Source organism: Camelina sativa, chromosome 7, assembly GCF_000633955.1.
Source record: "Camelina sativa cultivar DH55 chromosome 7, Cs, whole genome shotgun sequence".
In the NCBI taxonomy this organism is placed as follows: domain Eukaryota; kingdom Viridiplantae; phylum Streptophyta; class Magnoliopsida; order Brassicales; family Brassicaceae; genus Camelina; species Camelina sativa.
The window spans coordinates 26,201,109-26,217,511 of record NC_025691.1 but is presented as its reverse complement, the minus strand read 5'-3'; the positions used below and the strand labels follow the sequence as shown (position 1 = coordinate 26,217,511).

Sequence of the window (16,403 nt, the reverse complement as noted above, 5' to 3'; positions counted from 1 at the left end):
ACAATTACTCTTCGGTCCATTAGTATTGAATTTTGTTTTTTGTATTTTGAAAAAGGGTTCTACTGTATTTATATTACTAGGGAAAATTTCCTTTCTAAAAACATGAAATTTTAAAACGTTTTCATACATGCGATCTTACCAAAACAAATTTAGCCTAACTGCTGCATCCGTACATTATTAGAGATGGTCTAACTGCTGCATCCGTACATTATTTATTGCCTATGCAAATACAAGCAATATCTGAACTATTTTCATAGGCTAAAAAAGCATTTCTGTTCATTATATAAAAGATCGCAACGGAGAAGATGAACAGATTAACCCATTCTTTTTATACGCTATAAGATGAAGTAGAACATAGAAGTCAGTCTATATACTTTACCCTTCCTTTCCACCTTTTTGAATTGAAACTTAAAAGATATAACAACAAACACATTACATACAAGAAAAAAAAAAAAAGCCAACATGTAATAAAAGAATCCGAGCCTGCCGTTCTGGAAAATTTTAGCAAACAAACAGACTTCCATATACTTCTTGATACCTGCAAATTCACATACAATCTGTCTTTCAATAACAGAATGCCTAATGTTTTCGAACTAATGCATTTCGGATTTTAAAGATTTTGTGATGGTGGCTAAATAATGGAACTACCTTATAGTGTCGTGGGTCAAGACGGGAACGCGAACAGGCGATCAGAGATCTTGGTTCGGCAGATAGGGCATTCAGAGCAGGCAAGTGAACAAGATTTACAAACTGCATAAAAAGAGATATTGTGATCGTTTTAGGTTTACTTTAGTACTCAATGAAGGATACTCAGAAAAAGGAGAGTAAGACTTACGGCAGAAATGACGGCAAGGGAGGAGAATTGTGGCGGTCGGCAACTCAAAACAGACTTTACATATATGTGAGTTTGCATCAGCATTGGCTGCTGCAGCCGCCTGCGATTTCATCTCCTTCTCCTTCATCTCTTGCATTCTTGCCTATTATGTATATAAATCATTAAATGCAGACCAGAAAAACTATTTGATTTTGTGTTAAAGCTTATATCGTTTGAATGTGTGAGATGAATCATGTTTATCATTACCCGTACAAAGTTTAGATGATCACACACGGGTACAAAAGTTACATATCCCCAAAAATCGAGAAGACGTATTCAATACCCACCAGTAACTTGTCTTTATCAGTAAAAATCACTTGTATTATAGATATTTAGGACATGATATTTGAATATATTGGATCAGGCAAAGGCTATTTACATATGTTGAACCATATTTTCTTTGGGTGTTTTGAAGGTCTTAATATATGTTACCCGATCAGAAGGGCATAACATAAAGGATAAGGAACGAACAGGTAATGAGTATGTAGGTTTGCCTATAGCTAGACTGGGTCTTAATATCTACTCATAGACAGCTAAGAATGCTGAAAGAAAATAAAAGGCAAATTTGAAAAAGATTTACCTTAAGACGAGCAACAAGGGGTTCCTCCTTTGGCGTCTCTTCAGCCTTAGCAACTATTACTTCTTCATGTCCATTCACAACTTGTATTTCTTTCAAAATCGCACTGTGTTGACTCTTATTATCAAATCCTGTCGCTTCATCTTCCTTTGCAGGCTCGATTTCGTCCCTATTTGGTATAGACAAGGCTCCACTACTGGCTTTCTTCAACTTGGCAACAAGTACCCACATGTTGGCTAAATCGTTTTCGAGGGCCTCTTCTCTTCTCTTTGCCTCTTCCGCTTTTTTCTTATACTCTTCTTCTATGTATTGTTTCTCAGCTAACGTAGCCTCTAGTACTGCTTCTCGCTCTTTCCTTGCGTGCAATTCCATTGTGAGATTTTCTTGGTTGAGGTTCCATGAGTCTGAGATCCTTGCCTTTCTCCCTGGCCTTGTTCCATTGCGGTTCGCTACGCTGTTCATGGAGTTATTGTTACGTTTCTGAGCTGCAGCTGCTAAGTCTCTTGCAGCTACTAATTCTTTTTCTAGCTTTGCGTTTTGAAGCGAGAGCTTTGTAACTTCATCAGCTAGATTCTTCAGCTCAATAGCAGCTGCAGAGGCCAATTCCTTTGCGTATGAAGCTTCTTCCGCCAATTTTTGATTTTGCACTCGTAATCCACTCTTCTCCTCCACACTCAGCGCACTCTCTAACTTCAACTTTTCGTTCTCAATCTCCTGAAGTATAAAAACATCAACACTCATGTAAATATAATCAAAGGTTCGGTAAACATATATATTGTTGTGTGTTTTTCACAATCTCCTTGCAACCAGAGCAGATACTTATCAGGCATAGTTGTGAGAATGATGCGTGATTGCAAATTTGACAAAAGGGGTTGAGATTTTGATAAATTACCTGAGACTGTACTTTCTTTTTCAGCTCGTCTACATACTCTTCAGTCACAGCATCAGAACAAGACAGTGTGGACTTTTGACTCGATAATCGTTGCTCTAGAAGATGCACCTTTTCGTGTAATTCATTGTTCTCAGTACACTGCAGTTGTTAGAGCATGTGTATTTTTTTAGTAAGGATGAGTAATGAGATAATAGCCAAAAAAAAAATGATATGAAGAATGAAAAAGAGAAAAAGAGTCTGTGACTTAGAAGTGACCTTTTTCTGTAGTTGTTCTTGGAGAATACGATTATCCGCTGATATAATCTGATCCATATAGAACACAATTAGATATGTATTGACTTTAAGAAATCTTCCATTTTCGTTATAGAGAAAGCAATTATTCTAGAGAAACGTTTACCTCCAGCTCAAAGCTCTTCTCATTGCACTGTGTCATCAATCTCACAACTTTCTGAAAACAACAAAATAATTGAAATACCTTTAGCTGATCCACTTTGTGTGCACAACTGAAGACATTAACAGGGTAAAGGATCATGATAATAAGATGATAGATTAAATTACCTGTTGCCTTTCAATCGATGATGCATTAGCAATTGAAGCTTCACCACTCTCAGTTATTCGCTGTTCCAAGGATTTCATTTGTCTTTGCTTTTCTTGAATCTCTCTTTCTAGATTCTGGATCTGCATGCCAGAATATAATGAGTTCCATAAATATGAAAGGTAAATGAATGGCTTAAAGTGGAATGCTAATTAAGTTTAGCAGATGGTCTGGAGATGCATTTTTTGATTTTCAGAGTTAAAACTTGAAATTAGGTATATAAAAATCTAGAAAGATAAATAAGAATCTTTACTTGGGTCTTCGAGTTTTCAGGATCATTTATGGACTGGTCCACCATACGCTTTAGTGTGCTTGTGCTGAAGGCTATCTCACCAGCAAGCATCTTAACTTGTTCAACGAGGAGATCCATTTCATCCGGAGTCATAATGCCCTACAATATCCACAACTATCAAATGTTATTTTCTGTCAAGAACGCAGTGAAAAAATCATACTCATGGGTTATGAAAGGTTTAGTGGGTGCATGCGACACTGAATCGTTAAACACCCTTTTCTGTAACCATTTCTGTAACCATCTTCAAATAAATCAAATTCGATGTAAAAAAGATTAGGCTAAGAATTCCATAACTCACTTGAGTTAATTCTGCACCAGAACCAACCGGAGAGTTTTCATCCTTAAACTTGCTGGAAGACCGCCGCGCATCTGATGCAAGAGAGAGAGTCGAAGATGGAGATGCCAGATTATCACTATCCAAGAGCAGAGAGTCCAACTTCTGAAGAGCAAAAAGAAAAGAGAATGAGTCAATCTGGTATCAAATGTCTTGTGCAGTGAGGTACCAACAGTTAAAAAAGGATTACAGGAACACAGTGGTAATCAGATCTGAATTCCAAACTTACATCATCTTTACCAGCAGAAATGCTGCGCTGGTGAGCTGGTGTATCACCTAAATATCCAGGGATAGAATTCTTGGTAGAGACGAGTATGAGCTTTGTAAGCTTTTGGATTCTACTCATTAGAGCTGCTTTAGCTTCTTCTTCTTCTTCCAGTCTTGATTGCATCTTCACTTGACCTTCTTGTAGCTGTTAATAGAGTGATAGTTCTATTTATTCACCATTTAGAAATAAACTCAACCATTCATGAAATAACAAGGTCTCGGGGAAGTTAGAACCTGTTGCTTTAGGCTCAATAACTCTTCGTGACTGACACCAACAAGCACACCCCTTCTTAGCTGATCAAGTTCAACTTTGAGGGTCGAGATTTCTTTCTGATATTTCTTAATCAATGACTTCTCATCTATGATCTGTTTCAAAGTATATAAAAATGTATATTTTAGCCGAGGTTTAGGTTATGCCTTAGAGAAAAGTCATGTACTTCATGACCAGAAGCATAAGAAATCACCTTATTGCGTGAGGCATTAATTTCTATTCTCTTGGCCCTGCTGGCAAACTTCAATGTATTATGAGTTTCCTCCGTACTGCTTGACGCAGGAGTAACTGTACATATGAGCTATACCAGTTTATGGAAATAAAATCTTAATTAGCTTCTGATCATTGCAATCTTAGATTAACATCAGCATGCAGCGTATAACAAATAGCCAATATAAACAAACCAACATTGCCTTAAATATGCTAATGGAGACATCACAATAAACAATCAACTGTGCGAAACCACTACAGTGAAATGGGAAATATTCACCAGATACAGAAGAGTCGTACCGATACATGCCCATGCCCACTCAGTGAAGATTGCAGAAGACGAGTTAGCTTAGAGTCCCGAAACGGGACATGAGTTGTCTTGCCCTCAGTTAATTTTCCAATCACCTACATATTGAAACCATAAGAAATAGTTTATAATCAATACATCCTAAAAGTCCATTTGAAAGGTGTGGTGACTAGAGCTGTTATCCTTGACATAAGAACACAAAAAGGGAACAGATTTCTCAGAAAATAAAGGCATTGATCATAAAGATACAGTAGCACTACTAGATCAGTGCACTGAAGAATAAATTGAACAATAGCCCAAAATCTAATTTCAAAGCAACTGAAAATCCTTTCTGAGCCTCTAGTGCCACCAAATCGGATGTGGTAGCAAACCAGGTTATTCTTCTAAGTCAGCTTTTCATTATACTGTCATAGAAATTCTGATTTACATCGTATAATTATTGAAAAGGAAACATCTGACAAATTAAAAGAAAGCTCAAACAGAAGAGAGAGAGACACCTACAGTTCCAAGAGTCAGAAGACTCTTGTTGATGTATGCACCCTCTTTCCTCCTCAGTCCAGTTGTCTCAGTTTTGGAACTCTCCGATCCAGCTAAGTCAATCAAATTCTAAGCAAGAAAGAGACACACTAAGAGAGCTTCCCCATAAGACGAGCGATCTTATGCAATGAAAGAAGAAAGAAGCCCTTACTAGCTGAGAAAAAATAACTCCATCATATTGGTCTCCGTGAGCACTACTTTCAATCATCTGCAAACAAACAATAGTTGAAATTGACACTTTAATGCATAGCAAGGAAATTTGTAAGAGCGAAAGTATCTAAAGGACATTGAGAGGATCAAGAATAAATAATGGGATGTTCACCAAATTAAGGATGTACCAGTGTAAATATTGTGTGACTTCTACTGCTCATCAGGTTGAAATTATTTGAACCAACATGACGATGTTCTGCCATTGAAGATCAAAACAGTAATAAGGAGAGGCAACTATGAATATTTGAAAACATGTTTCAGCTGTAATTCTCCCAATTACCTTCCCCAGCTGCAATGAAAGATAATGCATGGCCTGGAGATAAAACAACTTCTTCCTTAATACCCTCAACATAGGTTCCCTAGAAACAATACCCACTCTTGATCAAACCAAGGTAATTTATAAAAAAATAAAGAAATGAGGATGGATGCAACGTGAAGAATTCATCAAATGTGTTCACCATCCTCATCCTTGTCAGAGAAAAACTAATCTAATCTAATCAGACAAAGAAGTGGATGCTCATGTCTGATACATTCGTAATTCATGTGCGAGAGCAAGAGAACAAGGTGGAAACCTGGGAATCCTCTCTAACACGTAAATTTTGCCCTGTTGGATCCAGTAAGTCATTTATCACCTGATACAAGTAAAAAAGTAAGCACTCATATAAAACAAAAGACAATGATGAGTTATCACACATATTACCAACACAAGGAGAGATATTCTTCAAAGAAACTATATTCGAGGCTAAAAGCCTTAACTCCAGGGTTTGTGTACAGTTTCAGTAATGCTATTATATTATGAATGAAAACTTTTGCATACCTCATTGTATATTTCAAGATATGAAACACGGAGCAGGAACTCTCTTCCGGTGGTCTGATATTTAAAATGATGTAAGAAATTAGCAGATATGACACTGTAATAGGTGCATGAAGAACTGTAAACCAATAAAGGACCATATAAGTTATAAGTAGAAGAAGATCCCTTACTTCCTGGATGATACTGAACACATCTTTTATTGCCAATGGTATGATTCCAGGATATTCTTGATCACCCTGTGCATATTGCAAATGAAGGAATTGGTCAACTATAAAATTCATAAGTCAACAATTTTAATCAAGATCTTCTCAACTTCTTATTAACACAAGCATGTAAATCAAACATTTATAAGCAACTATAATCACTCCATCTTTATATGATATCTCATATCCTTCACAACCCAGTAAACGTTATATGAAGCCAGTATAACCAAGTGGTGTATCCCAAAAACACTTACATGCATTGTATGCGTTTTTCCACTGCTTGTAACACCATAAGCAAAAACGGTTCCTGTCAAATTGCCAATACATAGTCAGAATGCTTCGTTAAAGGTATCTCAATGACAATACAAATCTAGTTTAATTGATCACCCGGCTATACTCCTTACCATTAACACCTTCCATTGCTGCCTTGACTACAGGTTTTGCAGCTACATCATATACCTCTGGAGTTGTTGCTTGTGGTCCAAAAACTTTATCTGGTATCAACAAATACGGAAGAACATTCATTGAACAAACCTAGGCGACCAAATCTATAATCAATGAAACAGTAAATTAAATTTTATCTCCGGCAATAAATTCAGATCAATACCAAATGCGTAAGCTGTGAGCGGATTATATTCATTCCTGACCATCTTATCCGCGTCAGGATACCAAACAATCTCATCTCCTCTTTGATATTCCCTCTCACTGCAATCGAAAATCGACAGAGTATGAATTCACATTTTCAATCCCAAACTAATCGTGAAATTGCATCCAACAGATCTGTTATTCCGCTTCCAGATCTACCGTACCTCATCGGACGAAACCTGACGGTGACGGAGATGCTATCTCGCTCAGAGGTAATAGTCTGCACAGACTCGCCAATTTCCGATGGGTAAGAGACAGACGGTTGGGCCCCATAAGTCCCGGAGACGCCGATTGGACCGGAATCGGAAGTGGTACGAGTAATTGACATAGATCGGGAGCCGCTCACAGCGCCGGAATTGTAAACGGAAGAAGTAGGCGTAGAAGAACAGCGAGGTAATAGACGGTTGTTTATATGAGAGGAAGAAGTAGACGAAGCCGAAGAGTACGGACTCGGAGGTCTACGGTGCGAGAAAGGAGAACGACTCCTAGTTCTAGATGACGATGAAGCCATTCACTTACTCAAAGAGGAGGGAATTAACTCGTTTAAACTCGGTGACTCGGTTTTCGAATCGGTGACTCGGTTTGCGAATCGGTGAAAGAAGAAAGAATCAAGCAAAAACCACCAAATGTGAAGACGAAGAGAATGTGTCAGTGGAAGCTCACATGGCTGGGGTCAGAAAAAGCAAATATGCTCTTCATTTCTTCTTCTTCTTCTTCTTCTTCTTCTTCTCTCTCTTCTCTTTCTCTACTTTACTTTACCATGGTTAAGCGACGCGATGGTGAGAAAAAGGAGAGTGAGACCACAAGGAGAGAGCGATTGTTTCGTCTTCTTCACGCGACGGTGGTGAAGAGAGAGAGAGAGAGATTGAGAGATATTTTCTTTTGGTGACAGCGTCTTTTTTGGTTTTTTGGGTGTTTCAGATTTTGAATTTTTGATTAAACAAATTACTATTTTTTACACTGTGTGCTGACGTGGCTGGCTCAAAGGTAATTTTTGAGGTTTGAACGTGGTTGAGGATTTAAATAACCGCGAACCGGAATCAAAAAGGTTTTCGAATTTTTAAAGAAACCGAACGAGCGGGAGGAACGATAGGTCAGTAAAAATAGTGATTTCTCTTTTTTGCCCTTTACTTCTTCAATGTTTTGTTCCGGTTCATCCTAAACCAACCAAATTGAAATTTTAGTGAAAAATCAATCCAATTTCAACCGTATGTATATTTAGGAATCTTTTCCAACACCAAGATTAAAAAAATCTAGTGCTAATAATTTTTTGTTGGGATCTTTTTCAAATAGTCTTTTCATCAAGTTCCAATACAAAATGGAACATTATGTTAGATTCTACATAACTGCAAGGCTAGTATGCAACATGTCGAATAGATTCAGTACCGAATTTAATAAATAGCTAAATGAAAGGAAACATAATCCTTAAATAGATGGTGTACTATTAAATCCTGCAAATTGCAAAAGACAAAATATTTACGTTTTTTTTTAAAAATAAAATAAAATGATAATCCAACAAAATGCAGTTATTACGAGCACGTATATCTCATTTTTTTCTGTCTAAAATATGCTTATGTTACACATCTATTGAATTGAATATGTGGGTCCTTAAAATTAATGATACTAATTTAAATTAGTGAGAGTGTTTTGCTTCTCGAAGGTGGTTGTCATATCTCTCCCACTTCTTGAGCTCCACAGCACATCTGTCTCACACGTGCATGCTTTTTCTCCCTCACGTGTCATGTGATGTGATGTTATTATGTGATTTTTTGTGCTATCAATATGATATTTCAATATTATGTACGGTGTAAAAAATAACAAGTATGCATTATAAATTTAAAATAGCATATGCTTGTACATTTTATTTTTTTTTGTGTAGAGAAGTTTGGTGCTAATAATAGATAATACAAGTAATAAGATGTCATCATTATTAGTCTCTGTTTTAGAAATCGTTAGGCGCTAGTCGGGTGATTAGAGTGGGCCTAGCATCTAACAAGAAAATCGGAGATTAAACGGAAATTAATTGGAGACTAGTTTTAGGGTTATTTTATTAAATTATTAATAAAATTCAAATATATAAAATTAAATATATGAATAATTCTGTTTGTATTAAAAAAATATCAAATAAAATATAAAATTATAGTATTGTCTTTAAAATTACCGTAAACACATAAAAACATAATTTTAAAAGAAATTTTTATGATTTTTCATTAAAATTTTGTACATTAGTTATTGTAAAACATCATAAAATCTTAATTTAAATGTAAATAACAAAAATATATATATTTGATTTATATTTTATTTTAAAAATAATCGGTATATATAAAATTAAGCGGGAAATAATCGGATTAAACAGATTATAATCAAATTAGACATATATAATTGGATAATCGATGTTAGGTAGGGATTAGTCGTTAATCAAGGCAGAGAGAGTCCGCCTAGTGATTTTGGGGGACGTAAGTGGTAGGCAGCGGAGATTTTTAAAACAGGATTATTAGTCGTGGGCCGAAGCTAAAGTAGGCCTACAAGGGTCCATTTCTGAATATGCCAAACGAAAACCGCACGCGTAGAGAACGTGCAGCCCAACTGTTTTGGTTGAATGAGTACTACTACTGGAGTGTAAATTAAATAACACGGAAGGCTAAAATGGTAAATGTATTTATAAAATTAGAAAAAGAAAAAAAAAAAAATATTGTTCAAATGGAGCAATCCCAATCCAACGGTCAAGACGAACTTGCAAGCTCCCTTATCTATGGAGTTTGGAAGAAAGGAAAGAAAGAAAAAAAACAGCCTCAGAAACGAAGAAGGGGAAGAGAGCCACAGAGTGAGAGAGATGCTGATGCTTGGTCAGTTTCAGATATCTTCGTTTGAGCTCTTCACATCTCCAAAACAATCAGGTAAACATGATGATTCTTCGATTTACGGAAGGTATTTATTTAATCTAGGAGATCCTGAATCGTGATGATTTTAATCTCCAGGGTGTTCCTCTAGTTCAAGGAGTGTTCCTATACCCAGAAATCGTTTTTACTGTAATTTAGGCAGGAGCTCTGATTTCAGAGTTATGGCTGATGATAAAGGAACCAACTTTGAAAAACTTTATCTGGGTATGGATTTTGGTACTTCTGGAGCTCGATTTACAGTTATTGACGAGAAAGGAGAGATTAAAGCTGAAGGAAAAAGAGAATATCCTCCTTTCATGGTAAACTCATTTCGAAACTATAGCTAACTGTCAGTTGTTCACTTTGATTGGTTTAAGTCTTTGTCAAAGCCAAACTAATTGCTGGTTTCTTGTGTCATCATCATTTCTTGGTTGGGTTTGTTATTGATTTGATGGGTTTCTTGGTGGTTCAATGGTACTTTTTTTTTACTCAGCACATATAAAGAAGTGGGAGAGTTACCAGAATTCTTATGCTCAATGGGTTTATTGATTTGCTGTCTTGTTGTTTATACCAAATGAGGATTTGGGAATCTTTCTACGTATATGAATTACAAGTTCTGAGCTAATCTATGAACAATATCAAAGAAAAAAAGCTATGGACTGAGACGTTTGTTTTGTTATCTAGATAGAAAGAAGAAAGCATGGATTGGGTAAGCTCATGGAAAGCAACTCTTTTTTCGCTGCTAGAGGACATTCCGGCTACCGTTCGCTCCCTCGTCTCATCTATTTCGCTTGATGGAACTTCCGCAACAACTCTCATCTTAAACAGGCATGTGCTGATTTGGTTTTCAGTCTCATTGTTGTTACTAATTTATCTAGTATACTTAAGCATCATCAGTCATCATAGCTAAATGAAATCATTAAACTGTTGTTTTAAATCCCCTTTGCTTGTTCACTTATGTGTAGCAGTGAAAATGGGGAAGTTCTGTGTCAACCTTTCCTCTACAACCAGAGCTGTCCTGATGCTCTGCCAGAGGTTAAGTCTATAGCGCCAGAGAACCACACAGTCTGCTCTGGTTCTTCTACATTGTGCAAACTTGTCTCATGGTGGAACACTGAGGTGCCGAACAGAGAATCAGCTGTATTGCTGCATCAGGCAGATTGGTTGTTATGGTTACTTCATGGCAGACTCGGAGTGTCAGATTACAATAACGCCTTGAAGGTAACATCGTGAAGTATTTTCTGCATTTAAGCAGAAATTGTAGAAGAAAATGTAACTCACAAAAGTGCTGTCCTATCTTGGATTTGAGTGCAGGTGGGCTATGACCCCGAGAGTGAATCATATCCATCATGGTTGCTAAGTCAGCCTTATTCTCAGTTATTACCTACGGTGCAAGCTCCTGGAACATCAATAGGCCTTCTGAAAGAAAGCCTCAGAAGACAATTCGGTAAAATTTTCTTACATCTAACATAAAAAACCAGTGAAAAAGCAAACGAAGGATTTGATCAGGATTTGTTTCAATCTTCTTTTTGGCTTGATCAGGGTTTCCGGATGATTGCATTGTCTGCACCGGTACAACTGATAGTATAGCTGCATTTCTTGCAGCACGTGCGACTGAACCTGGGAAAGCAGTGAGAACTCTGCAATACTCTTTGAATATTATTTATCTCTCAGCTATACTCTTAACCTTTCTGTGTGCCACATATTGATCTCTGTATTACGAAATGATTCTTTGGTTCTAATTCTTTGCCAAAGGTAACTTCATTGGGTTCAACCTTAGCCATCAAACTTCTCAGCACCAAAAGAGTTGATGATGCGAGGTATGGAGTCTACAGCCACCGCCTGGATGACAAATGGTTGGTCGGAGGAGCTTCCAACACTGGTGGAGCAGTTCTCAGACAGCTCTTTAGTGACGAACAGTTAGAAAGACTGAGCCAAGAAATTAATCCTATGGTCGCATCTTCTCTAGATTACTATCCTCTTCAAAGCAGTGGTGAAAGATTCCCCGTAGCTGATCCTAACTTGGCTCCAAGGTTTGTCCTTTCTAATGCTCTCACAAAGTGCTTCCGTATAAGTAACAAGGAAGGTTTCTATTAATCTTCCCTCAAAGCATTAGTAGAGATTCACTTACAAAACATGTCTTTACATATTGCAGATTACTTCCACGCCCAGAAAGCAACGTTGAATATTTGCATGGTATATTGGAATCAATCGCACGTATTGAGGTACTAACAACCATCTCTATGTGGTTGCTACTGAGTTCCACATGACTCATAGCAACATTCGGAACAAAATGGTTGTGAAACTACTGCAATATTGTTTTTTATTTCGAACTCCACATCTGAGCATATATTCAGGCTCCACATCTGAGCATATATTCAGTAATAGTGTCTCACTATGGTGTCGGATGTTAACAATATCAGGGGAAAGGCTACAAGTTGTTGAAAGAGTTGGGAGCAACGGAAGCCGAGGAAGTTTTCACAGCAGGAGGTGGAGCCAAGAACGACAAGTGGATAAGAATAAGGCAACGAGTTCTAGGTTTGCCTGTGAAAAAAGCTGTCCACACGGAAGCGTCTTATGGAGCTTCTCTTCTTGCACTGAAGGGCGCAAAACAGAACATGGATCTGTAAAACAGAACATATTTTCAAGACCAGAGCATGTGAACAAAGAATTTGTGCATAGAACACATTTTCTTGTTAGTATTCGGCATATACCAAATGGTTGTATTGTAGTCTTGTTATCGAACATACAAATTCTCATGCAATTTTGCTGTTTTAAACGCTACAAAACGAATTAACGGTATTTGTGCGAAACCATGAGCGTCAACAAAATTTAATGTAACCATGAACGTCAACAAAATTTAATGTACGGGGTGTTCCGAGAATCGAACTCGGGACCTCTCGCACCCGAAGCGAGAATCATACCACTAGACCAAACACCCATTTTGTTCATTTTTAACAAAACATATATTAATCAAAAGAATATTATAAACCCCATAAAACTCACAGAGCAGAAGAGGAGGAGACCATAGACGACTGCAATGGCGACTCTAAAATCATCGACTTTGACTTACTTGATCCACTATCTTCTCCGACATCCTAAACCAACATCTCCTCTTTGTCTGTTCCTTAGACCCTTTCCTTCGTCTATATTAACTTGTAAATCCAATCACCATGACAAGGGTTGCTTCCCGTCGATCTCCTCCTCTTCTTTACCTCTTCCACGTCCTTATATCTCACACTCTCACTCCTTCTCTACTCTCCTCGTACCTAAATCATTCTCTTCAGTTGTCGAATCAGAACAAGATGAAGACGACGTGTCTGTAGCCTCTTTTAGCGAGAATAACGATGATGAAGAAGAAGATGGGTCGGAGTTGGAGAGTACAATGGTTTCCATAAAAGAAAGTGGAAGAAGCTCTGAAATATCTCAAGAGATGATGCCCGAGATCTCTTCTTTGAAATTGTCGGCGAAGGAGAAGAAAAGGCTTGCTTCTTACGCGAACAGTTTGGGCGACAAACTCAAGTCTCAGCTCGTAGGCAAGTCCGGCGTTACGGATTCAGTCGTCCTCTCCTTCTTAGAGACGCTGGAGAAGAACGAGCTCTTAAAGGTATAAACTTTATTGTTACTACTATGTAATAAACCAACATTCGGATTGTGTAGTTTAACTGTAGTTTCCACTGGAAGAGTTAATTGTTTTTGATCAATGAAATGGATTCAAGTCTGAGCTTGAGACTCACTGTGGTGACTTGACTTAAGCTGGATTGATTCCGTGAATAGGTGAAAATACACAGAACATGCCCTGGAGAGCTAGAGGACATACTTCTGCATTTGGAGGAAGCCACTGGTTCAGTAATAGTCGGGCAAATTGCGCGGACTGTTATATTGTATCGTCCAAGTCCCACCAAATTGAAAGCTGAGGAGGAGAAAACAAAGAGGTAATAGAAGAGTAAAGAGTTTCACCAGATTGATTGCACCATCTTTTAACTAGGCAATGCCTTTTTATGCCAAGACAGTCTTGGCAAGACTTTTCCATTTCAATAAAAAGATATTTTCCTGTTCTTCCAAGAATACAATTTGAAAAGTATATGTTTTTCATTGATCTACAACTGAATGAAGCTCTTCTTCTCTATTCCTTAAGACTTTTTCAAGTGATGTATACGGTGACTTACTGAGCTACGCAGCTTTCACTTTCTCAGCATTTTGGCTAGTATCTTCCGAGTAAAGTACACCGTCCCGCGATAGAAGGCGGAAAAGAGATAAAGAAAACCGAGCCTGAAATAATATTCATGTTAGATATAAGACGAGCAAAGGATATGTGAAGTTTGGGTTATGTGGCTTAGTAAAGGTGTAGCAATATTTACCCATTGGAATCCCACAAGCGCGTACCAGCATCCTCTCAAGCCAAATCCTCCATTGCTCAGGAGCTATAATGTACACAATGCAACGAGGATAGAGTTACAGAAACCTATTTCGGAATTCAGGAGAGTGATGGAGAGATTGAGGATAAAAGGATTAAGTACCATAAGTAGAAGCCCAGCAACCACAAAGCATCCAGTCATTGACAAGCTGATATATCTAAGATCTCTTCCAGCCTTCATTTTACAGACAACAATTTTAGTTCTTTTGGATCAGTGTTGCAGGTGTTATCTTTACAAGGATATTCTGAGACACAAAAGTATGATTTATCTACCAATAAGGTGCCTTCGAGGCTGTGAGTACTCGCTGTGATGGATAAAGCAAGGAAATATGGTATTATGACCTTGTGCATCTGTCACAATACCGAATGAAAAAATGTCTTTGAAACTTGTCATTCTTGAAAATGTGTGACTGGGAGAACATATGAGACAAATTCTAAAGAAAAGGGAAACAAAATACCTCGACTGTGACAACCTTGTCATGTGTGAAGATGCCAGGGAACAGCCATGGAATTGCTGTGCCAATGGTTCCGACTACTATTCCTAGCGTAGCGCCAATAATAACAAGGGACTTCAGAAGCATTCTAGCCTACATAGAGACAACAGTAAATTCAGAGTTGCTTCAGGCAACAGTAAAAGCTGACGCATTTGACTCTCGATTTTTTCACCTACCTTAGGCAAATTGCGATTGACTCCGAATAATAACTCAGGCATGAAGGACTGTGCAGTTTGAGAGAGTGGCTCCCCCCAAACCGTACTCATGGAATATGTCTGAAGCATAACCTAGAGACCAAAAGAGCCAAAGAAATTAGTATGGAGAAAACTCAAATCATGAAATATCGTTGAAGTGAGATATAAACGGACATATCACCTGATGAGCAGCTATGACGCTTGTACCCATTGATGTAGCAAAGTACACAAGGAGCGTATAAAACAAAACCTAAGGGGACAAAACAAAAATCACAGATAAGAAAGAGGCCATCCTGTGGCAAATGAGTGTCCCTATAGAGATAAGAGAAGTAGAACCTTTGACATCATAGTTATAAAGACTGGGGCAGCGAGCCCAAAGATCGTCAAAAGTTCACTTGGAGAAGGAACACAGAATGAGAAAGCACTGTATCCTTTCTTGTTTAATGCGTCCATCATCATATAAGCTGCAACAACCTAAAACATATCGCATTAAGACAGACTATAGTATTCACTAGCTGATATGATATGACCAGACAAGAATATTTCAGTTCCAAAATCAGAACTTCGATTGGAATCTAATAGATTTCAGCTTACTTGTGACACCATGGTTGCCCAAGCTGCACCTGCTATACCATATCCTAGAAAGGTGCATAAGACCACATCACCAACACCATTTATGACACTAGCAACTGCCAATGCCTTTAGAGGTCCCCATGAGTCTTTCATACCAAGACTAAGATAAAAACAAAAAAAAGAATGTAACACCAGAATATCAGTGAAACACAATCCTAGCGGTATGTAAAAACGCAAATAGGGACCTTGCACTTTGAGCAACCCATCCAATGAGAACAGCTGGCCATGCTAAACCACGAATCTGAAAATGGAAAATATAAATCGTCAAAACAAAAGAAGAAAGAGTAAGTAATGTAAACTAAATTTTTCGCAAAGAATTAACAAAATTCAAGGCTATTAGCATGGATCGAACTTAGTCTAACATGTGCATCTTCAGACAGATTCACATGGAACAACCATACTTTTTGTCTGTACGCATACAGTTAACGCACTCACCAAAGCTCACAAAACATTATAATATGAAAATTCACAACACAAAAGGGTTTACCAAGATAGAGTATTAACCTGAACATATGTATTGGCCGCCGGGACAATATCAGCATTCTTTACCCCTGTAAAAGCTGAAAGAAGACTAAACAGTTAACAGTCTGTTAATTTACTGCTAGTCACAAACTTGCTACTGGTCAAATACAAATATCACTTGTTACCAGTTAATGCCCAGGTACCAAACAGTCTTGTAAACAACATCATTGTGACTCCACAAGCCAACCCAATGAAAAGCAAGATCGATATCTGATGTTGTACTTCATCTTTATCCT

General features: G+C 37.7%; 4 protein-coding genes and 1 non-coding gene across 8 annotated transcripts in view; 2 read left to right on the top strand and 3 right to left on the bottom strand.

The window, feature by feature from the left end:
* On the bottom strand, window positions 307-7,915 carry LOC104702679 (kinesin-like protein KIN-7M, chloroplastic). Of its 2 annotated transcripts, none has more exons than XM_010418581.2 (25): window positions 7,193-7,915; window positions 6,991-7,088; window positions 6,788-6,877; window positions 6,638-6,690; window positions 6,351-6,416; window positions 6,184-6,237; window positions 5,939-5,998; window positions 5,647-5,725; window positions 5,495-5,562; window positions 5,308-5,364; window positions 5,121-5,225; window positions 4,613-4,717; window positions 4,296-4,403; window positions 4,066-4,197; window positions 3,794-3,976; window positions 3,529-3,666; window positions 3,192-3,329; window positions 2,902-3,021; window positions 2,741-2,791; window positions 2,599-2,646; window positions 2,344-2,481; window positions 1,455-2,165; window positions 836-977; window positions 649-750; window positions 307-538 (listed from the first exon to the last, which is right to left on the bottom strand). In XM_010418581.2, the coding sequence occupies exons 1-24, from the start codon at window positions 7,537-7,539 to the stop codon at window positions 665-667; spliced, it is 3,177 nt and encodes a 1,058-aa protein (XP_010416883.1). In that variant the 5' UTR covers window positions 7,540-7,915; the 3' UTR covers window positions 307-538; window positions 649-664. The 2 variants fall into 2 exon arrangements, with proteins under 2 accessions (XP_010416883.1, XP_010416882.1); XM_010418580.2 differs by having other exon boundaries at window positions 3,529-3,669; window positions 7,193-7,914.
* LOC104702678 (xylulose kinase) lies at window positions 9,769-12,700 on the top strand. Of its 2 annotated transcripts, XM_010418578.2 has the most exons (9): window positions 9,769-9,925; window positions 10,007-10,227; window positions 10,596-10,735; window positions 10,876-11,128; window positions 11,222-11,354; window positions 11,450-11,538; window positions 11,663-11,940; window positions 12,063-12,132; window positions 12,331-12,700. In XM_010418578.2, the coding sequence occupies exons 1-9, from the start codon at window positions 9,781-9,783 to the stop codon at window positions 12,535-12,537; spliced, it is 1,536 nt and encodes a 511-aa protein (XP_010416880.1). In that variant the 5' UTR covers window positions 9,769-9,780; the 3' UTR covers window positions 12,538-12,700. The 2 variants fall into 2 exon arrangements, with proteins under 2 accessions (XP_010416880.1, XP_010416881.1); XM_010418579.2 differs by lacking the exon at window positions 9,769-9,925 and having other exon boundaries at window positions 10,136-10,227; window positions 10,592-10,735.
* Window positions 12,777-12,848, bottom strand: TRNAP-CGG. The gene has a single exon. It is a non-coding gene; the product is annotated as a tRNA-Pro (tRNA).
* Window positions 12,892-13,848, top strand: LOC104702676. Its single transcript, XM_010418576.2, has 2 exons — window positions 12,892-13,514; window positions 13,685-13,848. Exons 1-2 carry the CDS (start codon window positions 12,948-12,950, stop codon window positions 13,844-13,846), a joined length of 729 nt encoding a protein of 242 aa, XP_010416878.1. The 5' UTR covers window positions 12,892-12,947; the 3' UTR covers window positions 13,847-13,848.
* The window catches only part of LOC104713578 (protein DETOXIFICATION 46, chloroplastic), a gene marked incomplete in the record, with an annotated part of 5,360 nt that continues 2,686 nt past the window's right edge, over window positions 13,730-16,403 (bottom strand). Inside the window, 13 exon segments of one of the 2 annotated variants that reach the window (XM_019227912.1) lie at window positions 13,730-13,820; window positions 14,077-14,179; window positions 14,269-14,331; window positions 14,428-14,499; window positions 14,598-14,675; window positions 14,783-14,911; window positions 14,995-15,105; window positions 15,194-15,262; window positions 15,349-15,486; window positions 15,607-15,745; window positions 15,831-15,886; window positions 16,150-16,205; window positions 16,293-16,401. In XM_019227912.1, coding sequence (XP_019083457.1) covers window positions 14,081-14,179; window positions 14,269-14,331; window positions 14,428-14,499; window positions 14,598-14,675; window positions 14,783-14,911; window positions 14,995-15,105; window positions 15,194-15,262; window positions 15,349-15,486; window positions 15,607-15,745; window positions 15,831-15,886; window positions 16,150-16,205; window positions 16,293-16,401 — 1,119 coding nt within the window. 2 annotated transcript variants of the gene reach the window in all.